We start from the raw sequence: 27,236 nt of genomic DNA, 5'->3' as shown, positions 1-27,236 counted from the left end.
TTACCAAATCTACTAGTTTGCAACTCGGACCAGGCTTCACTGCATTCAGTGAAGTTTCTAAGCTCCAACTCTTACAGTCCCTAATTATCGTCAACCCGCTGCTAACCTTTACTAAGTCCAAAAAGTGGTGCTTGGGCAACCTTTATGTAGGAATGCCAGCCAATAATGACATACAGATTTTGGCCAACATATTTAATGGCCTTAATGTAACCCATTTAATATCATTGCTGATTCAGCTGCTACCTACACGTTGGGGGAATATGAGTTCCAACTTTAGTATCAATTAAAGAAATTGAAACCCCTGGAACTATTCGTAGTATCCCAGATAGAACCTTAGAAGAAATTTAATATCTTGGGTATTAACTACTCAAACACAAATATAGCAAATTGGCTAGGAGTTTATTAATGGGGGCTTACTTTTACCCATTTTCCCATTTCCACACTAAATTGGTTACCTCCTATTTTGATTCACTTTAGTGTCGGAATCTTCAATAACCATCTGTCGTATTCAGAAGGGTGGTGATCAATTTGATCGGTGGGATTAAAAGAAATGAGTCTTACCGGGTGCGCCATTATGGCTTCGAAATCCCTCTTGGGAATAGCATTAACATAATAGATTTCTCGTAAGGTTCTACCTGGGATACTACGAATAGTTCCAACTTAGTATCAATTAAAGAAATTGAAACCCCTGGAACTATTCGTAGTATCCCAGATAGAACCTTAGAAGAAATTTATTATGTTAATGATGTTCCTACGGGGGATTTCGAAGCCGTAATGGAGAACCCGGTAAGACTCATTTCTTTTAATCCGCCTGATCAAATTCATCACCACCCATCTGCAGACGACAGGTGGTTATTGAAGATTCCGACACTAAAGAGAATCAAAATACGAGCCAACCAATTTAGTTTGGAAAGGAGAAGATGGGTTGAAATACTTATTAATCAACTCCTAGCCAATTGGCTATGTTTGTGCTTGAGTAGTTACTTAGCAAATTAATACCCGAGAAATCACTTTCTTGAAATACGAAAAAGCCCTAAAGAAGAAGAGTATTCTTACCTGTTTTCGGTAAATACCTAAGCGATAAAATATTAAGTTTAGCTCATTTCAGATTACCTTTCATTTTCTCGGAAGATGGAGTCTATAGAAGTCTTAAGCTTCATTCTGTTATTGCTAATTTATAATTATTTTAATGATTCAATTATTAGATTTTAAATTGTTTTCTATAGTTCAAGTAGTTTATTCCGAGTAAAATTATACTACTAACTCCAGACACAACTAAATTGGAGTCAAAGCCTATAACTTATTATTGAACGAGCCTTATTCCAATAGTAACTTCCACTCGTAATGTGGTTGGATCGGATGAAGAGGTTGGGCTGGTCATGTTGAAGTAGTGTATTCTTGGAATTAGTTTGTTGGAAAGAAAGTGTCTTTTAATATTAGTAACCAACGTTTAGATACCTCGAAGAACAGGAATCTGATCTAAATGAAGAAAAAGTGTGGATCTTTAATATTTTTTGTGGTATCTTTTTGATTGATGAGTCAAAACTAGCGGATAATTCCTAATTAACTCTCTTCTATTAATTAATTAATAAATTCTATAATGTCTATAAACTTCCATCTATTAATATATACTCAATGGTTCAGTAGTAGAAGGAATACTTGCAGATTCCTGTTCAGTCTTAACGGTTGCAAACTTAATTATCGATTCAAACGATTCATCAAATTGGCAGTCACACCCTTCTTCCACAATCCATGGTTTATCTCTATTAGAATCATCCTTCTTGAAAATGACCTCACAAGCATACCCTGTAACTAATAATCCTGGAGGTCTTGATCCGCAATCTTCTACTGCTAAAGCAACTTTACTCAACGTAGTTCTGATTACTCTCTGATCAGGACATGATGCTCGTTCAATAATTGCAACAGGTAAATTTGGATCCGAATTCTTTTCTTCAATCAATTTTGGAATAAATTCAACTACACGATGTAATGTCATCAAGAAAACAGTGGTTCTACTTGGGACAAATTCTGGTAAATTAGGAACAGCCCCTCGTCTGCCCGTACCAGTACAGATTAAAACTTGATCAGCTACATCTCTATGAGTAGCAGGAATATTAGATAACACTGGTGCAGCTAATGCAGAAGTAATTCCTGGGATCACTTGAGGAACAAAGCCCTTTTCTTTAAAATAATTAAATTCTTCACCTCCTCTACCGAAAATATATGGATCACCTTGTTTTAATCTTATAACATTCTCACCACGATTTAAGGCTTCTAATCCAAGATTCAATAATTCCTCTTGTGCCTTTTCGGCATTTCCTGGGAATTTACGAGCAATGAATAAGTTTGTTCTTTTTGGTATTATATCAAGAACTTGTTGAGGTACTAATTTATCAGCAAGTACCAAATCAGCAGAATGAATAGCTTGTAATGCGCCTATTGTCAATAATGAAACTGATCCAGGACCTGAACCAACTAATGTAAGTGAACCCCTCTTTGCAATCTTTCTTTTCTTAGATCCTGGTTCAAATTTAATGTCCATTTGTTTATGGTTTTGGTATGCTTGACTCAAATCTTCAATTGATAAATTGGCTAATGTTTTCAACGGATAATATTCAACAATTTGTGAAAGCCATCTAGTTCTTTGTAATTTAAGTTCATCCTCAGACATACCAAATTCAGGTACAAATGTATTAAGTTTACTTGAATTTATAGCATCATCATCATGTTCTCCAATACTTTCCACCGTGGTTGATAACTTATCTTCTTGTTGGATCTTTTTCCTAAGATCACCTATTTTATTACAGATATCACCAATATTCAAAGGTAATGAACTAACCAACTCTCTTTTTATTCTCAGGGCTAATTTACAGCCTTTTCCAGATGTAGTTACACCCATTTGGAAATCCCCAGAAACATACGTTGACAATAATGTAAATGTACAAAATTCAGGAGAATCAGATGTATTTAGTGGAATCCTTAGTTTCTTACACTTACTAAAGATTTGCTGCTTTAATTCATGTGATGATATTGGTAATGAGACAAAGACTCTGTCAACTATTTGATCAACTTCATCACGACCTAACTTAGTCAAATAAGTTGAAATTATATCAATATTTAATTCAGTAAATATTACTCTTAATTTATTATTATCTTGATATTGTAACAAAGTTGAAGGAAGTATTTCTCGAGTTTTATCAGTAATTAAAATTGGAATTGCACCGGAATCTATGATTGAGTTAATTCTGGTAGTAGCAACATGTGAAAATCCAATTACCAAATGGATTTCATTAGTTGTTATTAATGAGGCTAATAAATTAGGCATGATGTGTGAATATGATGTTTTCTAAAATCGAACGATGAAGAAGAAGTAGAAGTAGAAGAAGAAGTTAAACTTGCAAAGATCGATGGATGGAAATTGATGATTGCAAATCAAATCAAATTCCAAGTTTTTCTGTGATTACTCAATGTCACGTGAACTTATCAAAAACGTACTGCATATTATTTGCTTATCTAAAAAATATTTTTTTGGTTGCAAATGTACGAAAGTTGTTTCTTTCTATCCAAATTCATATTTACTGCAGATTGTGTGTTACTCAGGGAACAAATTCAACGTGCTTTTAAGTTTCCATTTTAAAAACTTACATTCAAGTGTTTGAGAGTTGAGATGTTTGTCAAATCAGGACTAATCATAACCAACAACTTCAGTAGCCTCACACAAAGCAGCAGTCACACATGTCACCTTTTTTCAAACACAGGTTATATTCATTAAAAAAAGTATATATTTCTGTACATAATTAAATAATAAGAGTCGTTCTTAGGGCAAAGTACAAGACCGAAACCTCTTAAGTCTTTGATCTGGTTGAAGGAGCTTTGAACATAAGTATATATAGTGTTGAATCCATCTTTTTATTCTTCAATAGTTCAATGAATGGAAACTTCAAAATACAAATACCTCCTCGGCAGAAACACTCTCCATTTCAAGACACTTCTGAGACGATCAGTAATTTTGGTATAATTGTTACCAAGTAGAGATTTAACAACTTGATATTTTGTATCTCTTCTCCTCAAGCTTCTTAAAATAGTCATACCTCTCAATTTCATCATGCAACTTATTTCAATACTCATTATATCCCAACTATCCCTTGCATATAGAAGTATGGGTCAGAGTGATAAATAGTTTATTGGGGAGCATGTACTTGAAGTCTCTCTCGGGCATGCCACAATGGCAAAGTAGCTCCCTGAGAGTGTGATATGGTAAATATTGTGTTGTATAATTAAAGCGGGTCGACCTGATTGAGAAAAGCGCCCGGTATTCAGTATTCCGTGTGATATAAGTCCTAGATGTAACCATATCGAGGTCAGAAAGTCATAAATCCATCGACACAACATTCAACCGAATAGAATATTCAACTGCATATATTGTATATTGTGCTAGTCAGCGGATACCTTTTTTGAAAGTTCAAATTCCTACATTTGCTCTTGAAAAATAAATCTTATAATTAAGTGTATGAATAGAGAAGTGTCTAGGAAGACAAATAGGAATTCTTAGTACAGCAGACCATAATAAAATTTAAACTAGAAAATTTTACTCTACTTCATTTATTTCCTCAATATATAGTTCAACTTTGGTACATCACCTTTTTATTTTATATGACGCTCTAAACGAGTTCTATAACCAACCAGCAATTTTAGTGTAATCGTCGCTACTACCTCATTGAGCAAATCGAAATGTCGTTTTTCTAATCCGTAAGGTTCTTAAAGTGGTCATACCTTTCAATTCTTTCATAACACTTATTGCCTCTTTCTTTTCCTCAGTCTCATCTTTAACAAAGGGGTTCAGTGACAAATATGTTATCGGATGACGGAGTATGTAACTGAAATCTCCCCAAGGAATATCCTCGCTGTAGTGAAGCTCCCGGAGTGTATAATATGGTAAGTACAATATTGTATCTGTAATGCTGATGTTGCTTATTAAGAAAAGCTCCTGACTTACTGTCCCCCAAGTCGGTAGGAGCAGCCCAAGATGTAACGATTTCAATGTCAGAAAGTCAAAAATACGACCAACATATACAAGATATTCAAACTTATCGACATATAAATTAACTAACCTAATTTTTCTCTCAATACTCACAGGTTTTAGTTCTACAATGTGAAGGGATTGTAGCAGCGTCATGTTAGATATCCAATTATGAAAAAAATTCTGGTCAGCACGGGGCATCTTGAGACTTTTGATTAGGTGGAGATCGGGGAAGCCATCCAATTTCCCCCCTAAACGGGCATCGAGATATCCGAGTTCTCTCCACCAAAACAACTGTTCTGAAGAGTTATTAAAAATTGTCAACCCTTTAAATAGCTTCTGGTTACCAATATGATCGATAGCAATAGAACATCCCCCAAGGCCCGTCGCTAAACTTTGGAACCACTTCAAGGAAAAGCAGTCTCGTTCAAATACTAATCTTTTCATAAGTTTAGTTTTAAGCTTCTTAGACGTTGACATTTCGATAAATATATCTTCGGATATCTTACAGTAATTTGCCCAGGGTTCACCTATATTGTTGACATCAGAGGGAGCATACACAAAAATGGAATGCCATATTAACGGTTCAATAAGACGATTGAATCTTTTGCAAGCCATTCGCATCATCAAATGTTCATATGTTTCCAAGTACTCGAATATTTCCTGAAGTAGTTCATCAGGAAAATCAACAATACGAATGTGTTCTTCTGGTTGATGATCTTCAGGGTCTTCTTTATGGTTCTTGAATGGACGACAATACCAAATGATAATCAATGAAAGAATTTCCAGAAAGAATATCCCTACTACCAATAACATGACGATCTTGACGGTTAGGCCCATAATTCATAAAATGGGTAGAGGGTTACAGATGTTTGAAGATTAATAGTTTCAAAAACAAGTTTATTTATGAAAACTTGATATGATCCAGGAATAGTTAGGTCCAGAAAGGGAAATTATTGTAATTTCCTTATATTCTTATTTTTTTTTTTTGAACTAGGCTACTACAGACTTACATTCTAAACTAGCCGTTCAAGCATTCCAACTACTTTAAAAGAGGTTTGCTAATTGGTATTTACCGGGAAAATTGATCCATGGTCAAAGAGTACTAAAAACACATTTATTGGTTCAAAATGATTGTACACACGGTAATATTGTTCGCTGACAAGAGAAGGGGATTATTTTGTATTATTCTCTTAAACATGAGATAAATTCGCTTGCCAATTAAAATTCAAGCTATTATCATTATACACATTCTTTGTGCAAACTCTGACAACACCCAGAACTCAAATTCTGTTATATTGGGTCCCTCTCCATGACTTTTCAACCCGGTATGTAGTATGATTTACCCTCAATTCCTTTAGAGTACTCAACCTCTTCAATTTATTCATTAATCGAAGCTCTGAAGACTCACTATCCCTGATAGTATTCACTGTCAAATATGTTATGGAATGAAAGAATAGGTACTCGAAATCTTCGTCTGGGATGTCACGAATGTAGTTCATCTCTCGGAGAGAGTTGTATGGTAGATGTTGTATTGTGCCATCAATTTCAAGCATGGTGATCGAAGTAAGCATTTTGCTTATTGTATTCCAGTTTGAAGGGGTATCCCAAAGCAGCAACCACCTCAATTTCAGAAGGTCAAAAATCTCAGAAATTTCATTTACAAGTCCACGAGAATCACTTGATATACTTTGTCTGATAAATCTGTTCTCTGAAATGCGTAGGCTATGTATGACAAATCTGTTCTGTACTTGAACATTCTCAATTGTATCAATATCGAGATACTCCAACAGTGTCATGCGAGGTAACCAATTTTCAAAGAAATCTTGGTCAGCATATACGACCTTTACAGTATCGATACTATTGACATCTGAATCTGGAACATAAAATCTTCTTGAATGAAAATCCGCCCCTCTCATATAATCGACAAACTCCTGTTGCGTAATCTCAGAGACGGCTATTGAACACCTCGTAAGTTTCTCCTGCAAATGTTGCAACCATACCAAGTTCAAGCATCTATCGTTGGAGAATGTCAATCTCTTAATAAGATGTGTTTTAAGCTCTCTTGACCTTGACAATTCCATAAATACATTCCAGTGCATCCTTCTATAACCCATCCATGGCATATCATAATAGAAATTATGGTGGTAAACGTATATGGAATGCCATACCAATGGGTCAACCAAAAGTCTCAATCGTCTACATAGGACTTGAATTTTCAATAGATCATCGAACGACAAGTATTTGAATAGCTCCTCGTAAAGCACTTTATCGGGAAGGTCGAAAACTGATTTGCGGTCTTTCGATAGACCCGATGCTTGAATGATTGTATTAGTGATTGATTTTCTAAAATACCAAATGAGAGCCGTCGAAGGTACTAAACAATCCAATATCAATATCACATTTATGAGCCACATACTGCTGTTAATCGTTATTTCAAACTACGGTGTTGTATAAACTGAAAGAATATAGTTCCCTATTCAGAAAATTTTTAAAACTTGAGAGTTCAGAAACGGATTGACTTTTTGTTATGCCAAGTTGATTTATTGGGAACCCAAGTATATATCTACTGTTCCATTAAACGTCCCATGCCCCTTTTCGTCAAAACGATATGGTGATCTCTCCCAAATCTTATTCCGGACTAGAAATGAATTATGCCAGTAATGTCCTCTAAACTACAGAATAAATTATTACAAATATATACAAGCAATTGTCCTCAATAAACCGCTAAGTTCATCCAAATAGCCATATAAATAGATCGTAAACATAAATGGAATGCCATATTAGGGGAGAAACTAAACGGTACATTCGCTTACTTAGCATTCGAATCTTCAGAAGATCGGTAGGCGATAAGTATTTGAATATCTGCATTAACACATCATCAGGTAGACACTGGAGGTAATTGGAAGCCTTGTTGGCTCTATAATTAACGGACTCCATACAAAGGTTGATAATTCTGCAATTGGGTTCCTAGAACACTTTTACTGGAAACTTAATAGTCTCCTTTAAAAACAAAATGGAGCTTTCATCTCCTTAAATAATCGGAACATATCACTCCCAATAGAGTCCAATACGGTGCCAAAAGTTTAACTTCCAATTCATAATTTCAAACAATACCAGGGGTTATTGTATTTCTCCTCAGGACCCAAGTAGCTCACTTTCATGAATTTCTTGGATCTTATTCGTTGCTCAGATAAAAATATTGATTTGTTCCAAACTTTATTGCAGTTGAAATCTTATTTTGAAACCGACATCATCAAAGTCGCAGCACGCTCCTAGCAATGTTGAGGTTGAAAGGTTTCACATGAACTTCCATGTCATTACTCCTCGAACAGCTGGAACTTAAATCAATTGACAAGAGTCTTGTTAACTTATTTTCACAAGTGATACTTCAGTATATATCGGTATATATTGTTACAATTCTGCGGACTCTCTCATAAGAGGGGATACTGTTCTCCACTTTAGATATGGGGGGATTCGAAGTCTATTTCTATCTCAAATTTTCTTGAAATTAAAAGCTAATTTTTTAGCAATCCTGATTAATACATTTCTGAAAGAGGGGTGTTAATGGTGGAGTAGTTTTGGTCAAAGTAAGGTTTCTGATCCAATTACAGTGTTGCTTCGATTGATCCTTGCGTGTCCTTTCTGGATATGAGGTGTACTTTATACACACTTGGCGTAGCAAGAAAGGACTAAAACATCTCAATTGAGAAGGATAAGAGCAGACCATTTCTGATAATCAAAAGCCTATACTCCCTCATGGAAGGCGTTAATTAAATGCAGCATTCCTGAACAAATAGATGAACCGATATATGAAGCAAACGATATCCTACAGTTTTTTGAGTCCGTTAAGGAAATCCATGTCATGTTAATTATATTAAATCATTGATTTACATTTTAAACTTATCTAAAAGAATATATAGACCGACTTCGTTCTATGACTTGAAGCTATCGATGTGTACTCAACAGTGACCCAATTTCTCGATTACGTGAAAACTGCTGCTAAATAATGAATTAATTGAGCGCTACCATCGAAAAACAACATCAGCATATCGTGAAATTCGACCTGCAAAAAAAAATATGGCCCCATTCTGAATTTTGGTAGCCCCACCATCATCTCCATCTCTTGCAAGTCTTCGAGTTGAGAAATTTTTCAAAATCAAAATAGAAGTTCCAAATTAACCAAGTTCCCAACCCCAAAACAACTTTCGCAACCTTAGACAAATGGCAAAAAGACCTTTAGGACTCGGCAAAGCAGCCAAAGCAAAAAAACAAAAGAAATCTTCTACTGACCCTAGCACCACCACCACTAGCACCATTGATGAACAACCTGAAGCATCAAATGAACTCACAGTAGAATTATCAGAAGAAGTAGACCCCAATGATGAATTCGCGCAATTGAAAGCACTTCATGCCACCTATGCCAAATCAGATAAGGATAATCAATTAGTATTAAATGGCATCATACATGAATGTGATCGACTTTTAAGAAACACTAAAGAAGATATTTCCAAAATTCCTGATTATTTTCATGCGATTTATGCAATAAGTTTGAGTGAATTAGCTAGATTTCATACTGATGAGATTGATAAGGTGAAGGAATTCTTTGGGGCTGGGTTGGAAAGAGTTGAATTAGGATTGGAGAAGTATAAGGATTCAATTGCGTTGGCATTTGCAAAAGCGAGGATATTACTTAATCGTTTACCTTTGGAGTTTGTTTCCCAATTGGAAGTAGACTCCACTGGTGAAGGATTGGATAAATTGTTAGATGAAGCTTTGGATGTTTATGAACAGGGAGAACAAAAGGCTGATGAATTAAAGGAATATGATTTATTTAATGAAGACAATTTGGATTTTTTGAGTGCGTTGGATGATTTCTTGGATATTGTTGATAATTTTGGAAAGGATATTATGGAAGGAGAAGATGATGACGATGAAGATGATGAGGAAGATGAGGTTGAATTATCCCCTGAGCATCCATTGTATAATATTCGTAATGAAGACAAATATAATCAATGGTGGAGAGATCATACTGAAACTTATTTGAAAAATATTGATAAGCAAACAAAGAAAGAAGAAGTTGAAGTATTAAGACGTGAAGTTTGTAAAAGATTAGGACAATCTTATTTACAAGAAGCTGAAATTCCAAGTTCAGTATTTACGACATTAACATATGATGAAGGATTTCAAGATGAAGAAGAATTACATGGATTAACAAAAGATGAAGCAGGGAAGATTTCCAAAGAATTGATCTCAAAAGCGTTAGAATACCTCAAACAGGCTGAAGATAAAGAAGAACCTCAATCTTGGGTAGATATTGCTGAAGCCATGATTTCATTGGGTAATTTATATGAATTGGATAGTGAAGAACAAGAAAACTTATACACTGAAGCTGAAAAGATCTTAAACAAGGCAAACAATATTACCAATGGAAAATATACCGATGTCTTAGAGAATTTATTACAATAAACCTTTATGTACATAATCAATCATGTCTATTAAGTAAAAATAAACTAAAATATTAAAATAAGGGAGAACTAAGGAACTAAAAATAAACACATAAAAAACCAAACCGTAAAAAAAAAGGCACTAAGGGGAACCAGTGATGCAAAATGATACTTCGCTTTTTGCGAAAGCGAAAGCATAACGGTAAGCGCAATTATCATACTCTACTGGTAAGAGTACTTTCACTTTGTAATTTCATGGCATTTCTTTCATGAGCATTGTCTTTACAAGATTGTAATCCAGTACATAAATGATCTTCCAATAATCTATGTTTAGCACAGAATTTACCTTGACAATGACTACAAGTTCCAACCATCCTCAATGGGGCTGAGGTACACGCCTTAAAAGAACACTTATTCTTCTTCTTTGGTTTCTTAATGGGCGAGCTGGTTGTTGTTGTTGCGGTTGGCGATGAAATATTGGAATTTGAGGTTCTTGGGGATAATGTAGGAGTGTCGGAACCATTATTCATTAAGATAACCGTTACATCATCCTGCTGAATACCAAAAGACAGTAATGGTTGATAACGAGGTTGTAGTTTTTCTCCATTAAAGATTAATTTGAAATCTTTTGGTAAAGTTGACGTTATAGGACAACCTACTTTAGCTGAGTTCTTTAAGTCTTCAACTGTTGAGTTATCAGGAATGGTTATCGTATAAGAAGTTTCGGTTGATAATCTAATAGTGACTTTCATTATGCTCTATTGTTACGTGTTAAGTTACTCTTTTTCTTCTTCTTTGATATTGGAAATTTCTATATTGGCGCTTCTTCAGGATAGCTGTTTTTAGTTTGAAGTGTGAAGTGGAAGTGGAAGTTGATAATGTTATATAAAGTGTGTAAATTGAATTGGTTGGTTTGTAAATGACTAATAAATCAATCCTATTTAAAGAAGAAAAAAAAAGAAGTGGCAAAACTTTACACTTTTGAGTTTCAAATCAGACAGACAGACAAAAAAAAAGCAAATAAAAAAAATAAAAAGCAATTTGCACACAAATTGATTTTCTTTTGTGGGCTAAAATTATGCAGGTTCTACTTATCGACAACCATACACATACAATCTCACTCTTAACAAACAACCGGTGATCACCACACGATAACTAAGGGGAAAGGGTAAGCATTTCATATAATTCCAAACAAATGACCATATTTTCTTTGCAACTGATAACCTAAGGGATGCAATATAATTTGTGATGCTACGTGTATTTTTAAAGTTAGAATGAAACGCAAAATTCAAATGACCCATATTGAAAAACGCAAATCAACTGATTTCATTCCATTCATAACCAAAAAAAAAAAAAAATAAGGGGGGGGGGGGAAAAGAGAAGCGCAATTTGTGTAATCTTGATGAAGTAGTAGAAACAAGCATTGATACTCAATATGAATGTTATATTAGAGAAAGCATTTGCCAAAGCTATACTAATCCAAACTTCACTTGCTCCCCGTGAAGAGGTAGCCACTAGATGGAACAATTACAAAGCAGAAGCTACAAATGATCCAGAGAAAGCATTTGTACTTGCCGTAGGAGAACCTTTCTGGTGGATGTACTTTCGTGAGTCGAAAGCTAAAAATGCTAAGATTTTCATTAAAGTCATAAAGAGATATTATGAGCAATGGTGTGATGATAAATTGGGATTTCAGATTCCAGTTGTAGAGACTATAAATGATGAACTTTCAGTCTATGATAAGGTGGGAATTGAGAACAAACCAATGGATATTAAGACAACTAGAAAGTACTGGAAACGGATTGTTACACAAAACGAGTTGGATACCGAACGTCCTCGTCTATTCAATCCGAGCAAGAGAAGAAGACTTAAAAGAACAAGATCATCGGTGCAGACATGCACCTATTTGGTGTATCCATTTGGCATTCAAATTATGAAACTAGCTTTCTAATTATGGTAGTTATAGAAGAGTATCATGTGATCGTAACATCCAACATGGGGATCCTTCCATCAATGCATTTTATTGAATATTATTTGCGTTTTGTAAATATGAAGAAGGCGCGACTAGTGGAAGAATTTTAGCTTATCCTTGGATTATGCCAATAGTAGATAGGATGATTTTTCTAGTACATATACCAAAAGCAATTCAGCTATACATATATTCTCCCTTTCACATGTTCAATCACTATCACTTTCATAAGAGTCATTCTCAGCTTCTTCTTCTTCAGGTTCCGATTCATCTGAATCGATTTCAACCTTACTTGTTTCTTGAATATGATATTTCCTTGGTGGAAGTATATCCTGTTGAACGAAAACGATTCTCGGTATAAGTCTAGGAAGAATTATATCAATCACTCTTTCCTTGGTCAATAAATGATCCACCCATTCATCCATATGCGTCAACTTATACCTAACAGGAAGTCCACTCTTTTCATCAAAAATCGGTGATTTCAATTTCATCCTAAGTTTTCTTGAATCTTTGAAATATCCATCAAATATTTCATATATCTCTTGACTAGGATAAACCAATCGGATATATATCAATGATAACGCTGTTAAGTATTTAAATTCATTATATCCCATTTGAGTCAAATATGCACCAATTATTTCTTTTTTAGGTTCTAATTCCAACAATCGCAATAGACAACATAAGAAAGGACTAGGTCTTCCATTCGATTCAGTACCAAAGATATATTTCACTTGGTCGATGATTATCGGTAAGATGGTGGATTCATTGGATAAGAATAGATATTGTTTGTAGAATATAGAATCTTGGATTCTGTGTCGTATAATTGGCTCTATTAGATGGGCTTTGTTGAGGATGTTTCGTTTATCATGATATGATGCTTGCTTCTTATGATATACCGTGTCTTTCTTCGATTCCATTGGGCCACCTGGTGGAAGAGATTGAAATATTGTAGAGATGAAATGGATCTAGATTCGCACGACCTTTTTTATTGTTACCAGGAATGAAATTCTAGATTTACTTGTGCGGCTGTTTTGCAATACAAGCTATGGCCTCACAAAAATACATTTGAACAATAGTAAACTCTTCGAGGATCAAGTTACTCCTGGAAAGATGATGTTGTATTCGATCTATGTGGCATTTAAGTACACATACAATTGAGGTCAATAGTTCTTATCAGGGGTTTATTGAGCACAATCAAATCACGTGCTCCATTTTTCCCAATTGGGAAATTGATTTTTCGAAGAGTTCGATTTTCTTTATCTCACACTCCCTCACTCCCACGCCATTTTTCTAAATCAAAAATACATAACCACACATTCTATTTCTCTTTCCTTCAATTATAAATCAACCGCCAAACATGTCATTTTTTTCATCATTTGATTTAAAATCTATTCAAGATTCATTACCATCAGTTGGTCAAGTCAGAGACACCTTTTCAGAATCATTAGCTAAAGTCAATGCTGGTAAAACTGTTGAACAATTCAAAGAATCAATTCAACCATTCACTTCCAAAACTACTCAATTGATTTCAGAACAAGTTAAACAAGTTCAACAATTAGCCAATAATACTAATCCTAATGTTGAAGTTAGTGAATTACCTGAAGATTATTTACAATTAGAAGCTAATTGTGATTTATTATTGAAATTATATACTGATTTAATTCAATTTACAAATGAAACTTATGGGAAATTAAGTTATGATTATCCTCCAGGTAACTATGCAATTAATAAGATTAAAGATGCCAATGTTGGTGGTGTGATTGGTGCTAAGTTTAATCAATTAAGAAATGCTTCTTCTCCTCAAGAATTAGAAAAGATCTTACTTGGTGGCAATAATAATGGTCAACAGCAACAACAACAGCAAGCTACTGAAGGTGGTGTTTCTATTCAACCTACTTCTCCAGATCTTGCTAAGACTTTATTTGGTCAATTATCAGCTATTACAATTAAGCATAGTGAAGAATTAAAAGCTTCTGAAAATCCACTTTCATTTGCTCTTTTACAAGTATCTTCAATCTATCATGAAATCGGAGTTGCAAGATTAGATCAAGATAAGAAGATAATGTCTGATGTTAATCAAGCTTTAGTTGTTATTTTAAATGAACAATTTATTAAAGTTAATGAATTACGTAAGAGAGTATATGCCGCCAGAAGTTCATTTGATGTAATTAGAGCTAAATATGAAGATGATCCAGAAAATGAAGATTTAATTGCTAAAGAAGATGAATTAGTTAATGCTACTGAAGTTGCAGTATTGGAAATGAAGAAATTATTAAGACCTTCTAAGAATATTGATTTATTGAAAGTATTTGTTAAAGCACAAAAGGAATATTTTGAATTGAATGCAAAGAAATTGGCAGAATTATTAAATAGTTTAAATAAGATTCCTGTTGAAGATGAAGTAGATGAAGAAGAAGAATAAGTCTAGGGTTATCAGTTATTTAGATATTAGTGATTTTTTATAGAATATTTTTATGTCTTTATTTCTCTCCCATACAAATAAACAATTCAACTCTCGAGGCAGACCCTACGCAGCAGGCAAAAAAAAGTACGCATAAGAATTTTTCAAAGTAAGTGTTTGACAATCACACATTGCAAGCTATTTATAGAACAACAAAGACTTCCAAGATGTCGACTACTGCAGCAGATGAACAGAAATCTCAAGCATTACAACAAGAATACAATAGATTCAAAGAATTAATTAGTGAGTTAGAATCACAATTATCAAGTGTAACAGCACAATTACAAGAACATGGAATTGTTGATAATACATTATCTTCAATAGAACCAGAAAAGAGAACAGGTAGAAAATGTTTTAAGATGATTGGTGGAGTGTTGGTGGAGAAATCAGTTGATGAAGTGATAAACATTTTAACTGAAGAAATAAATACATTAAAAGATCAACGATCAAAATTGGATGAACAATTAACCAAGAATAGAAAGGAATTGGAAAGTTGGATGAAGAAGCATAATGTTAAAGTTGTTCAAGGAAATCAATAGATAGATAATTACTAGCATATATCACTAGAGTTGGGAGTTAGGTTACTTGTATAAATATATCAAATATCAATTTATAAACCAGTACAAAATTTAGAAATAAGTTAAAAACAATAGAAATGACATCACACAGCAATGCTTTCTGTGTATGCTTTACGAGCATCAGATTCTCTTCCAGTATCACGATTAATTGCTTCCCATTTAGGTTCATCCTTAAACAATCTAACAGCAGTAACTTGTTTCAATTCATCAGTCAAAGTAAAACGATGATAAATACCAGCAGGTAAGATCAATAAATCATTTGGAGATAATTTAGCTCTAATCCATCTATCTTGCTTATCTCTAACATCAAAATATCCTTCACCATCAACAATATATCTAATTTCTTCATCTTCATGATAATGTTCTTTGTAGAATTGTTGCATTTTGGCATTATAAGCTTCTAAATCATTATTAAACGCTTCTAAGTTTAAATTAACAACATCTCTATTCTTATAATTTCTTTGTTTAGCTAATTCGTTTAAATCATTCATATTAGTAACACATTTATAAAAGACCCCAATTTCTGCTAATTTTTCTAAAGAAACTGATTCTCCAGAATTGTGAGCTTGAGTGAAATCTTCTAAAGTATCTTTATTATCATGATAATATACTTCAACCATTTTTGCACTTGTTAACTTGTAGATCTAGACTATAACTATAAAAGGGGGGATAGAGAGGAAGATTATGATTTTTTTTTCACTATAATTTATTTGAGGCGCACAAAAGCATTGGGGGACCAATCCGCCTCTTGATCTTACTAATTGTCAGAATACAAGGGTAGGTACTAAGCGACCGCGGAATTCTGGGCTGCTCGGTTGTCTCAAATACTCAACTGTATTTTAGTCAGGTGAGTGTTGACAATACAAATTTATAACAGAGTAAATCACTTTAGTCCCACGTTTTCTTTCGTGTGGTTTACTACAAAAACTGTGGCATCAACCATAGTGCGACATTTGTAGCTTGCATTGCGACACTTGGTTTTTTAGGGTCAATTTATTTTGCAACCAAACTTAGGTGGGATTTGGTACGAGTAATAGTATTGCTGAGTAGTACGTCGATTATTTATGTCATTCCACTTACTTTAAGGTTATATCAAATTAGTTTGTATTGGTGATAGTGCAACAAAGGTAGTCGTTGTTTATGTTACTTATACTCGTCAGGTATTGGTCGTTGTTTTGAAGATTCTTCCTAACAATGGTCAAGCTCCACTTCGTTTCCATGGTAATTTTATTTAGATAATCAAGTCTAATATTTCTTTGAGTTTCAGTGAGATCAGTTTTACCATCAAGAGTAATACACAAGCTCTTTGCCACATCTGTAAGAAGTGTTTTAGTTTTTTTTGATGATTTATATAGTACTGGATGAATCCTTTGGGCAGTTTCATTAATTCAAATGAAAAGGTAATACGAATACGGCACAATGGTTTAGTATCGTATATAAAGCGAGGAGTGCACTCTATGTATTAAGGTTCAATCGGCTATTTGTCACGTCCCCCAACTGCCTTTACTCTACATGAAGCTGTTTTTTTAATTTGATACAGGTATACAGCTAACACAAAAAGAAGTAACAGAACTCGTTTAAACAAATAAAAAGAATATATTCAATGTATAACTATGAGAAATAAATAATCTATGGGATTGTATTCTAAACCTTTTCACTAGCGGACTTTTGTTTGTCTTCGTCTTCAACGTGATCAAAAGAACCCTTCGTCAGTTCATCTTTATCATCAAACACAGCAAAAAATTCTTCTCTTTCAATACCCAAGTCAGCATTTCTATTCTCTGGCCCTAATAAAACAACAAAAAACAAATAAGCAACTAGAACAGCAACAAAGATAGACATGGATTTAGAATAATCATGTGAGCCATCTGGAAGAAGGAATTTTTCACTAAGAGTAGATTCGATAGTTGCAGAAGCAGACGAAACCAAATTACCTAATTGATAAGATACACCCATAACGAAGGCTCTAAATTGTGGTGGAGACAATTCAGAAAGATGAATAGGAACAACAGCCCAAGCACCTTGAACACCAAATTGCAACATGAATGCAGTGATCCACAGTGGCTTATATGCCCAGAGATAGATGAATGATAAACACCAGAGGTTTGCAAAAAGGATTGCAGTTCTTCTACCAATAATAGTAGAAGCATGGCCAATAATAATCCCCCCCGTTAAGGCACCTAATTTGGCACATACTAATACAACTGTTCTTTTATCGGCACCAAAGAAATATTGTTGTTCTAATAAAGTAGCGTATAAATCTTGAGATCCATGGGAAGAAAAGTTGAATCCACTCATCATGAAAACTAAATAAATGATAATCAACCAATAGTCCTTTATAGCGTTCTTAGCGTCAAATTTGAAATTAGCAAACCTAGATTGTTTTTGATCATCAACAGCTCTTTTTGCAGCAATGTGTTGAAAAGTATCCGTTTCTGGAGTGAAAAATCTCCAAATGATCAAAACAACTGGGGGACCGGCACTAAACCAAAACAACGATCTCCAACCATGGGGAGTAGTATCAGTAATCGCACGTTGGAACACGATAGCTAATAAGAATCCCATAGCGTAACCTTCTTGAAACAACCCCGAAAGGACACCTCTTGCAGCAACGGGAGCATCTGAAAGTGCTTCCGCACAAGAAATCCCATAAAGACCACCCATAGCAATACCAAAAAGAGCTCTTGTTACGAGAAACTGTTGGAAAGTTTGAACGAACCCAGTACCACATTGAATAACAACCAAAAGCAGCAAGTTGATCATATAAGGCCATTTTCTACCCTTCAAATCACCCATAGCACCAAAAATAAGAGCACCGACAGTTCTTAACATTAACACAATAGTCATACCCCAAGACACTTCTGTGACCGTAACATCAAACTCTCTAGCAATATTGGAAACATTCAAGGAAGTAGTAAAGAAATCAAAAGCATCCCAAGTCCAAGCTAAGAAACCAATGAAGAAAAAATTCCATTGATGAAGGTTAACATGAACCAATGGCTGGAACGGATTAAGGATTTCATTCCAGGAATGTTGAGAAAGTTCTTCTTTTCCGACCCAAAGACTACTAATTCTGGTAGCAAAATAATGCCTAATGACTGGCCAAGTAAAGGTTGGAGCTTGAATGATGTGCTTATTGTGTTCTTCAGCGACAATTACTGAATCCACACGACGGATTGAATGCATTGATTCTGGCATTGTTGGATGTTGTCTGTTTGAGTTTGGTTGATAAAAAAAGATATTTCAAAAGTATTCAAAAGAAAAGAACGAATATTGCGGTATTTATTTATACTCCGGCTTTAGGTTGTTTTACAATGCAATGAACTAAACCCCCACAATGAGTGCTATAGGCAATGAAAGCTTATTTCAATGACATACCTCGTTTGTAATGTCTTTTTGATGATAAATCATATAACTCTATTATTAGGTTATTTGATTTTTGCAGCAATATGGGCTACCCCACATTGTCCCCCACCTAAAGGATTATTTTTTTGTTGTCTTCGTTTAAAAGTTTAATCTATCAATTATTTTTTTGAATGAAATATTTTTTAGGATATTTTGCGCGTTTGCGCACGTAATGTAGAACCTTTTCGACTTCGTTTTTGAATATTCGCTTTAGACATATTGTTGTCTTCACGAATGAATTGCAGACACGGCAATTGATAGATTGATACATTCGCACAACCGTTATTGAGGGGTGGAATATAAGGCGTTGTATTTTTGGAATCATATGTTTTTAGAACACCAGCTTGATGAAGTAGTAATGATTCCCACACAGCAATTAAGCTTTGCAAGGCTATTCAAAAGGGATAAGCTTTTTAATGATCAATGTTGTAGAAAGACCTCCGGGTCCCGGAGTAAAAGGCCCCTTACTCTTCTAATTGGACAAAAATACCACATTGTTCTTGGTACTATAGAGAGAAGGATGCTCTGAAGTTGCGGTATTATTTCTGGTGAGTACTCCCGCACGATTGGGACCAAACTGGGTGTAGTAGTTTTTGAAAAGCTGTACCATCAAACATAGAAAAAGATTACTGGATTCAATTGTCTCTCCTGGGTTCGACAGTCCTCTTCCGAATCAGTCATAGCCTCCCGGAATATTCATATAAGTTTTCAAGGTTTTGTGAATTGTTCTGTTTCAAAAGTTCGTTTGCTGCAAAAACAAAAACCATTAATTAAATGTATTAGCTTGGTATGTGCACATCCAGCACGAAGCATAATAATCTAAAAATAAAGTCTAATGACTATAGATTCAACTTGTCTATTGACATTGGTCTGTAGCTCCTCGAAGAATAAATAGCGAGCATGGACACCACCTCTGGGAACACCTGGGCAGTCAATTGTCGCAATGCTTCGCACCCATTTAGTTTCCATCAATAACCTTTATTTTCTAAAGAAGAAATCCTTCTCTATCAAACTTGCGGTGCAGCATCTAAAGTCAGTGATGCTTTTCTTGGTATTTTCTAAACGCCGTTTTTCCAAGCAAAAACGGTAATTCTCGGAATAGATAATATCCCCGTGGCCTATATATCCCTGGAAAACCACTTGACGGTCGTGATTTAAAAAATAGAAAATCTATAATCCTCTAGAAAACCCCGCAATCTCGCATGGTTCTGCACATGGAAACCGATAAGGTTCAATATTATGACGCCATTAGATTTTGACTGCATCTTGCAAAACCGACAAGCTTCTCCAAACTCCGGATCCCGGAGTTCTATCTAGGGAAGACCCAGTAGCACAAAGATCCTTCTACCAAAACTAAGAAAACAGTCTTGGGCAATTTAATGTTCTGTATGAGTCCTTTGGAATACTATAGGGATGGGTTCAGCTATGTCTCAGCCAGTATGCAGAACGACAGAATGGGGCTTAATAATAGAATTATTTGTACTGCATCAAGCTGAATACTCCCTTTTTGTGGTTGCATTAGCATAAAAAGAACAATTACTGAGCAATTGTTGATAAACGTCGACATAAGTATCGTTCTGATGACATGTTTGACCGATGATAGCCAGTAAATGAAGCACGAAGTGTCTATAGAGACTTTCCTTAGCAAATAAGGCTTGTTGGGATATTGTGGGGTGGCAGTGATAGCGTGAGTAATTGCCAAGCTAAGCGAATTCGAGATGAATTTGGTGGAGTTGTTCAGTTGCCGTGCGTATTGCTTGTTTTCCGTTTCAATAGAGCAATACCAATTCTATGAACTAATCAGACCAAAGCTGATAGCGATGGCTTTCATCTTAGTCAAAACGATTATGCATCCTAATCTCTCACTGGACATTGATGTGAATGAATGATGCACCATTGGTTCATGTCAAAAACATTTGAATGTGTAGTCAGAGTAGTGCAAAGCAATGAAGCTGCATGTCATTTCGATCTCTTCCGTGTCTTCCATTAAATGAAATGATGTACCCAACGTTTTACTCCAAACAATTCTTGACCACGTACATGTGCCGGCACCGAATGTCCAGAAAATCACTATCTGTAACAACATTCTTTATCAGCAAAAGAAGGGAAGATTCATAAAATTCTTACTGGTCTGATTGGCCACCGAAAACATTAAATGTACTGAACGATATAACCCAATGACTATCAGAAAATTGAGGGAATCCTCGAATTTAAGAATCAAATGGAAAGCATGACGAGTTGAAAAGAATGATTATTTCCGAGATAACTTCAGAAATGAAGTACACGGTGGTTTTTCCTGCCTAGCTCAATCCCTTGACAACAAAACCATGAGAAGTTACGCCAACTCCATGTCATTCAAGTTCCATTTGAGTTAACCATTTTATCAGAGGTGTACCTATTTTGCTTGCTTGAGAGATTCCACCTACAGGCTCTCATATCTGCATTTGCCCAATTCTAAACCCTCTTCTGAAGGTGAAAAACGTTAAAATATCTAGTCGTTGAGGTTGAGTAAGATTTCATTCCATTGCCAACCAGTCTAGCTAAGCATTGATCTATCGGCTTCTAGCTTGATGTTTTACGATCTAATTGTTTCATCATAATCCCCCATTCAAAGTAGAGCTTCTCTCACTGGTCTTCTTCCATCTCATAAAGGAGTAGGCAACCAATTGGGGGCTGAAAAGTTTCTCAATTTGCTAGCAACAGCAAGAAAGTACTGTCACTCTTCTTTCAGAATCTTCATCACAGATTATTAGCTAATCCCGTACAATGCAATAGGATTAGTAGAGCAGTGAGATTCTTCAAAAAATCGACAAAAATCTAAATTAAATACATTGCAGAGTATATCTAAACCTCTAAAGAATTCATATATAAGATTTATTTGATTATGTGGATTGAAAAAATACGTAAGCAACTAACTGAATTATATCCCTATGAAAAGTTATTATCAAACTGTTACAGGCTTGAATGCCCATTCAGTTGTTTCTCTCTCGATGCCCCGTCAAATTTCCTTAGACTATGCCCAGGATTATTCTTGAAGTTGGTAGAGTTAACAAGTTTAAGTAAAGCTAGTAATAAGTTTTATTCAAGTAAATAAAAGAATATAATCAATATATCTAGATAAAACAAAAGCTAAAACAATAGGATCTAAACCTTTTCAATAACGGGCTTTTCTTTGTCTACAACTTCAATGTGATCAAAAGATTCCTTGCTCAGTTCATCTTTGGCATCCAAGACATAAACTTCTTCTCTTTCAATACCCAAATCAGCATTTCTATTCTCTGGTCCCAAGAAAACAACCACAAACAAATAAACAACGACAGCAGCAACAAAGATAGACATGGATTTAGAATAATCATGTGAGCCATCTGGAAGAAGGAATTTTTCACTAAGGGTAGATTCAATAGTTGCAGAAGCAGAAGAAACTAAATTACCTAGCTGATAAGATACACCCATAACGAAGGCTCTAAATTGAGGTGGAGACAATTCAGATAGATGAATAGGAACAACAGACCAAGCACCTTGAACGCCGAATTGCAACATGAAAGCAGTGATCCACAGTGGCTTATATGCCCAAAGATAGATGAATGATAAGCACCAGATGTTTGAAAACATAATGGCTGTTCTTCTGCCAATAATACTTGAAGCGTGACCCACAATAAGACCACCAAGTAATGCACCTAATTTGGCACATACTAAAGCAACTGTTCTCTTATCTGGACCAAAGTAATATTGTTGTTCCAACAAGGTAGCGTACAAATCTTGAGATCCATGGGAAGAAAAGTTGAAACCACTCATCATCAAAACCAAATAAATGATAATCAACCAATAATGCTTCAAAGCATTCTTGACGTCAGATTTGAAATTAGCAAACCTGGATTGCTTTTCATCGTCAACAGCTCTTTTGGCAGCAATGCGTTGGTAAGTGTCCGTTTCAGGGGTGAAAAATCTCCAAATGATTAAGATAACTGGTGGGCCCGCACTAAACCAAAATAAAGATCTCCACCCATGCGGGGTAGTATCAGTAATTGCACGTTGGAATACAGTAGCTAATAAGTAACCCATAGCATAGCCTTCTTGAAACATCCCAGAAAGAACACCTCTTGCAGCAACGGGAGCATCTGAAAGTGCTTCCGCACAAGCAATCCCATAAAGACCACCCATAGCAATACCAAAAACAGCTCTTGTAGCGATAAACTGTTGGAAAGTTTGAACGAACCCAGTACCACATTGAATAACAACCAAAAGCAGCAAGTTGATCATATAAGGCCATTTTCTACCCTTCAAATCACCCATAGCACCAAAAATAAGAGCACCGACAGTTCTTAACATTAACACAATAGTCATACCCCAAGACACTTCTGTGACCGTAACATCAAACTCTCTAGCAATATTGGAAACATTCAAGGAAGTAGTAAAGAAATCAAGAGCATCCCAAGTCCAAGCTAAGAAACCAAGTAGGAAAAAATTCCATTGACGAAGGTTGACATGAACCAATGGTTGGAACGGATTAAGGATTTCATTCCAGGAATGTTGAGAAAGTTCTTCTTTCCCGACCCAAAGACTACTAATTCTGGTAGCAAAATAATGCCTAATAGCTGGCCAAGTGAATGTTGGAGCTTGAATGATGTGCTTGTTGTGTTCTTCAGCAGCATTTACCGAGTCAACTTGACGGACTGAACGAATTGATTCTGGCATTGTTGGATGTGCGTGTTTGAAGCTGCTTGATAAAAAAAGATTGCAAAAGTTTTTAGGCAACAAGAACGTACGTTGGTGAATTATTTATAGTTCAATTCCAGGATGTTATACAATGGTCTACACCCCCGCTTCAGTTTGTAGATGAATGAAAGGTTGTCTCGATGATACTTAGTGATTGCGTCTTATTTGTTTTACAATAGTATAGCTCTAATAGAAGTTGGGCCACTTTTTTTTGCAGCCTCTTATCGGCTCCCCACTTGATAGACCAGATTATTTTTTTCTTTGCTTAAAATATTTTTTTTTCTGCGAAAACTTTATTTATCAATTATTTTTTAACAAATGCTTATTATTTTAAAAATAAATATAGATCAACGCATGTATATGTGCGCTTTTGCGCGAACGACAATGGAGATCTGGAATGCCCTCTTTATTCATATTTACATCATCGAAGTAAAAGTCAAACGGATAGCAAATTAATTATCGAATTGTCAGTATTCTAGCTTTACTCATAAGTCAACCCATTTTTTATTCAGATTTGCAATAGCCCCAACTTGAAGGTCTAGTCGCGATTACTTACTCCATGGGGTTAAATTTTGCTTGGACGATAAAAACACGGGACAACTTTTGGTCAAACTCTACATTTCTTGTAGAAACCAAGTGCGGTCCCAAACTTATAGGAGACTGAGTGGTGCTAAACCTTCGATTTTGGAAAGGACCCCACAATGTATCACGTATGGCCCTACAATCTTGGTAAAGGCGGTCAAGAGAATGGAGATACGTACTACATCATTTGCTTCTCACTTCTTGATGAGAGCAGAGTGATAGTTATGAAAGAGAACCAAGAAGGTTTTTTTTGAAGGTTCAGAGCAAATTGAGAATATGGCTTGTCTCCCGGCGAGGTTTGGTACTCCTTATCGGAAAGCTCTAATTTTCGAAGCATATTGAGTTTGTAACTTTCTTTATTTTTGAATTCTTCGGTGTCAAAAGACGTTCGCGGTAAAAGTTATTTAATGACTTCTATCTCTTTTGCATATGTGTAAGTTTTGTGACCTATGTGGCATCGAAATATTCTTATTAAAAATTCCACAGCATTTCATTGTCATAAACTATTGATGTATTGCTGTTGCCTGTAATTTACGGAGACAAAATTAACAAACCTGGGCAGCAAAGTGCTTTTGTACCATCTAATATCAAAATTGTTTTTCTTGGAATACCAAAACGCCGTTTTCCAAGCAAAGCTTCCTGACTCTCGGAGTGGATAACATCCCCGCCATCTAAGTTCCTTGGAATATTGCCAAAGCAAACGGAGGTAATTTATTTACAGAATAGAAACCTATCATTTTGGTTCTTGGTTGCAATCAGATACACCACTATCTCCCCCCACATACACACACAGTTATGACAAGCATTACACATAGCTCTTAGGTAGTACCCCATAGGGATCAGTTTCGTTGAAGGTGTGTGCTACATATTTGGCGAAAGAGTCAAGTAATCCCCTCTCCAGATCCGGGATTTATGCTATTTCTTGAAATATCAAGGGACGAGAGAAAAATGCAAAATTCATTTGTATCTAAGAAAAATACATGAGCGATTGAGATTTCTATACGAGTCATCTATGTATCAACTAGTGAAGAAGGTCAAAATGACGGCCGTGACCATGCACGTTCGTGAATGACTTTGCGCAACGGTTATGGATTTGAAGAATACAGGATGGTGAAACCAAGAATGGTCTAGTACTAGTCATATACGGTCAAATTGGATTTAAATTTCATTCTCGTGATGCGCCTGAGCTACAATGTCCGCAAAATGTAAAGAGTACTAGCGACAACTAGTTCCAAGCTCTGCAAAGTGACTTGAATGGATAACGTGTTCCGAAGGCTCTTAGAGAATAATATAATGAATATATTGCGGGGTGGAACTGGTAGCATGGGTATTGCCAAGGTGGGTGACTCCGAAACATAGTCTTAGTTCCCGTGGATATTGAAATTCTTATTTTTAGTAGGCAAATCCTTAAAAATTTTGAACATACCAACGCTGGTATCGACGGTATTCATACTAGTCAGAATGAATTTGTTCTATTATGTATTAGAAACATCTGAATGGTGGGTATATAATTTACATAGGACAAATTGCTTGAATGCGCTTTCAGATTAGTACAATGTAATGAAGTTCATATCATTTCCAACACCTCCTTGTCTTTTTCAACGCAACCATTGATACACCCACCGGTTTATTCCGAACAATTCTTGACAATTTCCATGTACAGGAATAGAAGGTCCAACAAATCGCTGTCCTGTATCTTATCAACAATGGAGGGGAGACTCCTATGATTTTTATGTCTCGATTTAGCAGCCACTGGGCAAATAAAATGTGTTGTATGACATAACCCAACAACTCTCATAAATGAGGAGAATCATCAAATTAACCAAGCAAAAGGAATCAAGAGTTGCAAATAATGATTGCTTTCAAGAGAGTTCCAGAAATGAAGTACACGCCGGTACTTCTGTGTCTAGCTCAAACAACCTTTGGCAACATAATCGTGAAAAGGAGTTTCAATCTTATTCAAGATCCGATCCCTTTGACATCACAAAACTCTCAGAAGTGTAGCTATTTTCCTTGCACAGAGATTCGACAAACGCACTTGTCATAGATGTACTTGCCCAGTTTCTGAATTTGAAAAGCGGTAGAAAACTTTAGTGGTGAGGATGACTCAGATGTCATTCCAATGCCAGCCAGTGGAACTAGACCTTTTCTATCTGATTCTCCCTTTCTGTTTTCCAATTTGATTGTTTCTTCAGTAACAGCCCATTGCACAATTCCGTTCATTCGAAATAGAACTTGTCGGACTGGTGTTCTACCTTTTCATAGAAAATTTTTGCAACCACTGTCACAGTACTGACTAAACTTAGGCTATTTGTCTATATAAAAGTCAGTTCTACGATATCACGACATGGATTTGGCCGCTTTAGGGGTTAAGAATTTTAGGATAAATCTGGGAATATTCTATTGAGGCTCGTAATTTATTGATATATATTCATCTGTATTTGGATCGCAAGTGGTATCCCCGGTCCTTAGTGAATATCATTAAATTCATTTTATTTTAATTTTCAAATTTGCAGTTAAAAAACGTGGGATACTTAACTGTTTGTTATAGTTCAACTTTAGAAGACACTGCTCTAAACACCCGCTTCAGTTTCTTGATCGACGAGAAGTTGTCCCGAAGATACTTAATGACTTGATCTTATCCGTTAAAGAGTATATCTCTAAATGATGATGGGCCATTTCTTTTTTTTTCAGCCTCTTATCGTCTCCAAGAATTTCATCTTTATTCATATATACTTCATCGAAATAAAAGTGGAACAGATAACAAATTAGTGATAGAATTGTCAGTATTCTAACTATTATTCATAGGACAACTATGTTTTAGGCAGGTTTGTAGCACTCCCAACTTGAAGGTCTTGTACTTACCCCATGTGGTTAAACTTTGCTTGGAGGTTAAAAAATGGGAAAATCTCTCATTCAAACCCTATATTTCTTATAGACAGCAAGTCCGACCCCAAACTTATAAGAAACTGAGTGCTGCTTAAGCTGCGCTTCCATTTTGTGCTACAAATGAGGAGGGTTGTCAAATTGACCAACCAAATTATATCATTGGAGGAAG

General features: G+C 35.4%; 11 protein-coding genes across 11 annotated transcripts; 4 read left to right on the top strand and 7 right to left on the bottom strand. All coding sequences in view use genetic code 12, as the record gives it.

The window, feature by feature from the left end:
* Positions 1-1,621: 1,621 nt before the first annotated feature.
* Positions 1,622-3,325, bottom strand: MET1 (uroporphyrinogen-III C-methyltransferase; the record flags this gene model as incomplete). Its single annotated transcript, XM_049404622.1, has 1 exon — positions 1,622-3,325. The coding sequence occupies one exon, from the start codon at positions 3,323-3,325 to the stop codon at positions 1,622-1,624; it is 1,704 nt and encodes a 567-aa protein (XP_049265558.1).
* A 1,389-nt stretch (positions 3,326-4,714) lies between these two features.
* Positions 4,715-7,960, bottom strand: J8A68_001013 (F-box protein; the record flags this gene model as incomplete). Its single annotated transcript, XM_049404621.1, has 4 exons — positions 4,715-5,842; positions 6,346-7,366; positions 7,604-7,661; positions 7,837-7,960. 4 exons carry the CDS (start codon positions 7,958-7,960, stop codon positions 4,715-4,717), a joined length of 2,331 nt encoding a protein of 776 aa, XP_049265557.1.
* A 1,284-nt stretch (positions 7,961-9,244) lies between these two features.
* On the top strand, positions 9,245-10,489 carry J8A68_001012 (uncharacterized protein; the record flags this gene model as incomplete). Its single annotated transcript, XM_049404620.1, has 1 exon — positions 9,245-10,489. The coding sequence occupies one exon, from the start codon at positions 9,245-9,247 to the stop codon at positions 10,487-10,489; it is 1,245 nt and encodes a 414-aa protein (XP_049265556.1).
* A 193-nt stretch (positions 10,490-10,682) lies between these two features.
* On the bottom strand, positions 10,683-11,219 carry J8A68_001011 (uncharacterized protein; the record flags this gene model as incomplete). The annotated part of the gene is made up of 1 exon (XM_049404619.1): positions 10,683-11,219. One exon carries the CDS (start codon positions 11,217-11,219, stop codon positions 10,683-10,685), a length of 537 nt encoding a protein of 178 aa, XP_049265555.1.
* Positions 11,220-11,902: 683 nt separating this feature from the next.
* J8A68_001010 (uncharacterized protein) lies at positions 11,903-12,418 on the top strand (the record flags this gene model as incomplete). Its single annotated transcript, XM_049404618.1, has 1 exon — positions 11,903-12,418. One exon carries the CDS (start codon positions 11,903-11,905, stop codon positions 12,416-12,418), a length of 516 nt encoding a protein of 171 aa, XP_049265554.1.
* Positions 12,419-12,645: 227 nt separating this feature from the next.
* Positions 12,646-13,353, bottom strand: FGR16 (U4/U6-U5 snRNP complex subunit; the record flags this gene model as incomplete). The annotated part of the gene is made up of 1 exon (XM_049404617.1): positions 12,646-13,353. The coding sequence occupies one exon, from the start codon at positions 13,351-13,353 to the stop codon at positions 12,646-12,648; it is 708 nt and encodes a 235-aa protein (XP_049265553.1).
* Positions 13,354-13,793: 440 nt separating this feature from the next.
* Positions 13,794-14,858, top strand: J8A68_001008 (uncharacterized protein; the record flags this gene model as incomplete). Its single annotated transcript, XM_049404616.1, has 1 exon — positions 13,794-14,858. The coding sequence occupies one exon, from the start codon at positions 13,794-13,796 to the stop codon at positions 14,856-14,858; it is 1,065 nt and encodes a 354-aa protein (XP_049265552.1).
* Positions 14,859-15,064: 206 nt separating this feature from the next.
* Positions 15,065-15,436, top strand: J8A68_001007 (tubulin-binding prefolding complex subunit; the record flags this gene model as incomplete). Its single annotated transcript, XM_049404615.1, has 1 exon — positions 15,065-15,436. The coding sequence occupies one exon, from the start codon at positions 15,065-15,067 to the stop codon at positions 15,434-15,436; it is 372 nt and encodes a 123-aa protein (XP_049265551.1).
* Positions 15,437-15,558: 122 nt separating this feature from the next.
* On the bottom strand, positions 15,559-16,095 carry J8A68_001006 (acireductone dioxygenase (Ni2+-requiring); the record flags this gene model as incomplete). Its single annotated transcript, XM_049404613.1, has 1 exon — positions 15,559-16,095. One exon carries the CDS (start codon positions 16,093-16,095, stop codon positions 15,559-15,561), a length of 537 nt encoding a protein of 178 aa, XP_049265550.1.
* Positions 16,096-17,119: 1,024 nt separating this feature from the next.
* Positions 17,120-18,673, bottom strand: J8A68_001005 (uncharacterized protein; the record flags this gene model as incomplete). Its single annotated transcript, XM_049404612.1, has 1 exon — positions 17,120-18,673. One exon carries the CDS (start codon positions 18,671-18,673, stop codon positions 17,120-17,122), a length of 1,554 nt encoding a protein of 517 aa, XP_049265549.1.
* A 3,351-nt stretch (positions 18,674-22,024) lies between these two features.
* Positions 22,025-23,575, bottom strand: J8A68_001004 (uncharacterized protein; the record flags this gene model as incomplete). Its single annotated transcript, XM_049404611.1, has 1 exon — positions 22,025-23,575. One exon carries the CDS (start codon positions 23,573-23,575, stop codon positions 22,025-22,027), a length of 1,551 nt encoding a protein of 516 aa, XP_049265548.1.
* Between the last annotated feature and the right edge of the window lie 3,661 nt (positions 23,576-27,236).

Source organism: Hemisphaericaspora subhashii (genome assembly GCF_019202705.1).
Source record: "Hemisphaericaspora subhashii strain CBS 10753 chromosome Unknown scaffold2, whole genome shotgun sequence".
Classification (NCBI taxonomy): domain Eukaryota; kingdom Fungi; phylum Ascomycota; class Pichiomycetes; order Serinales; family Debaryomycetaceae; genus Hemisphaericaspora; species Hemisphaericaspora subhashii.
This window is presented reverse-complemented; position numbering and strand designations above follow the sequence as displayed.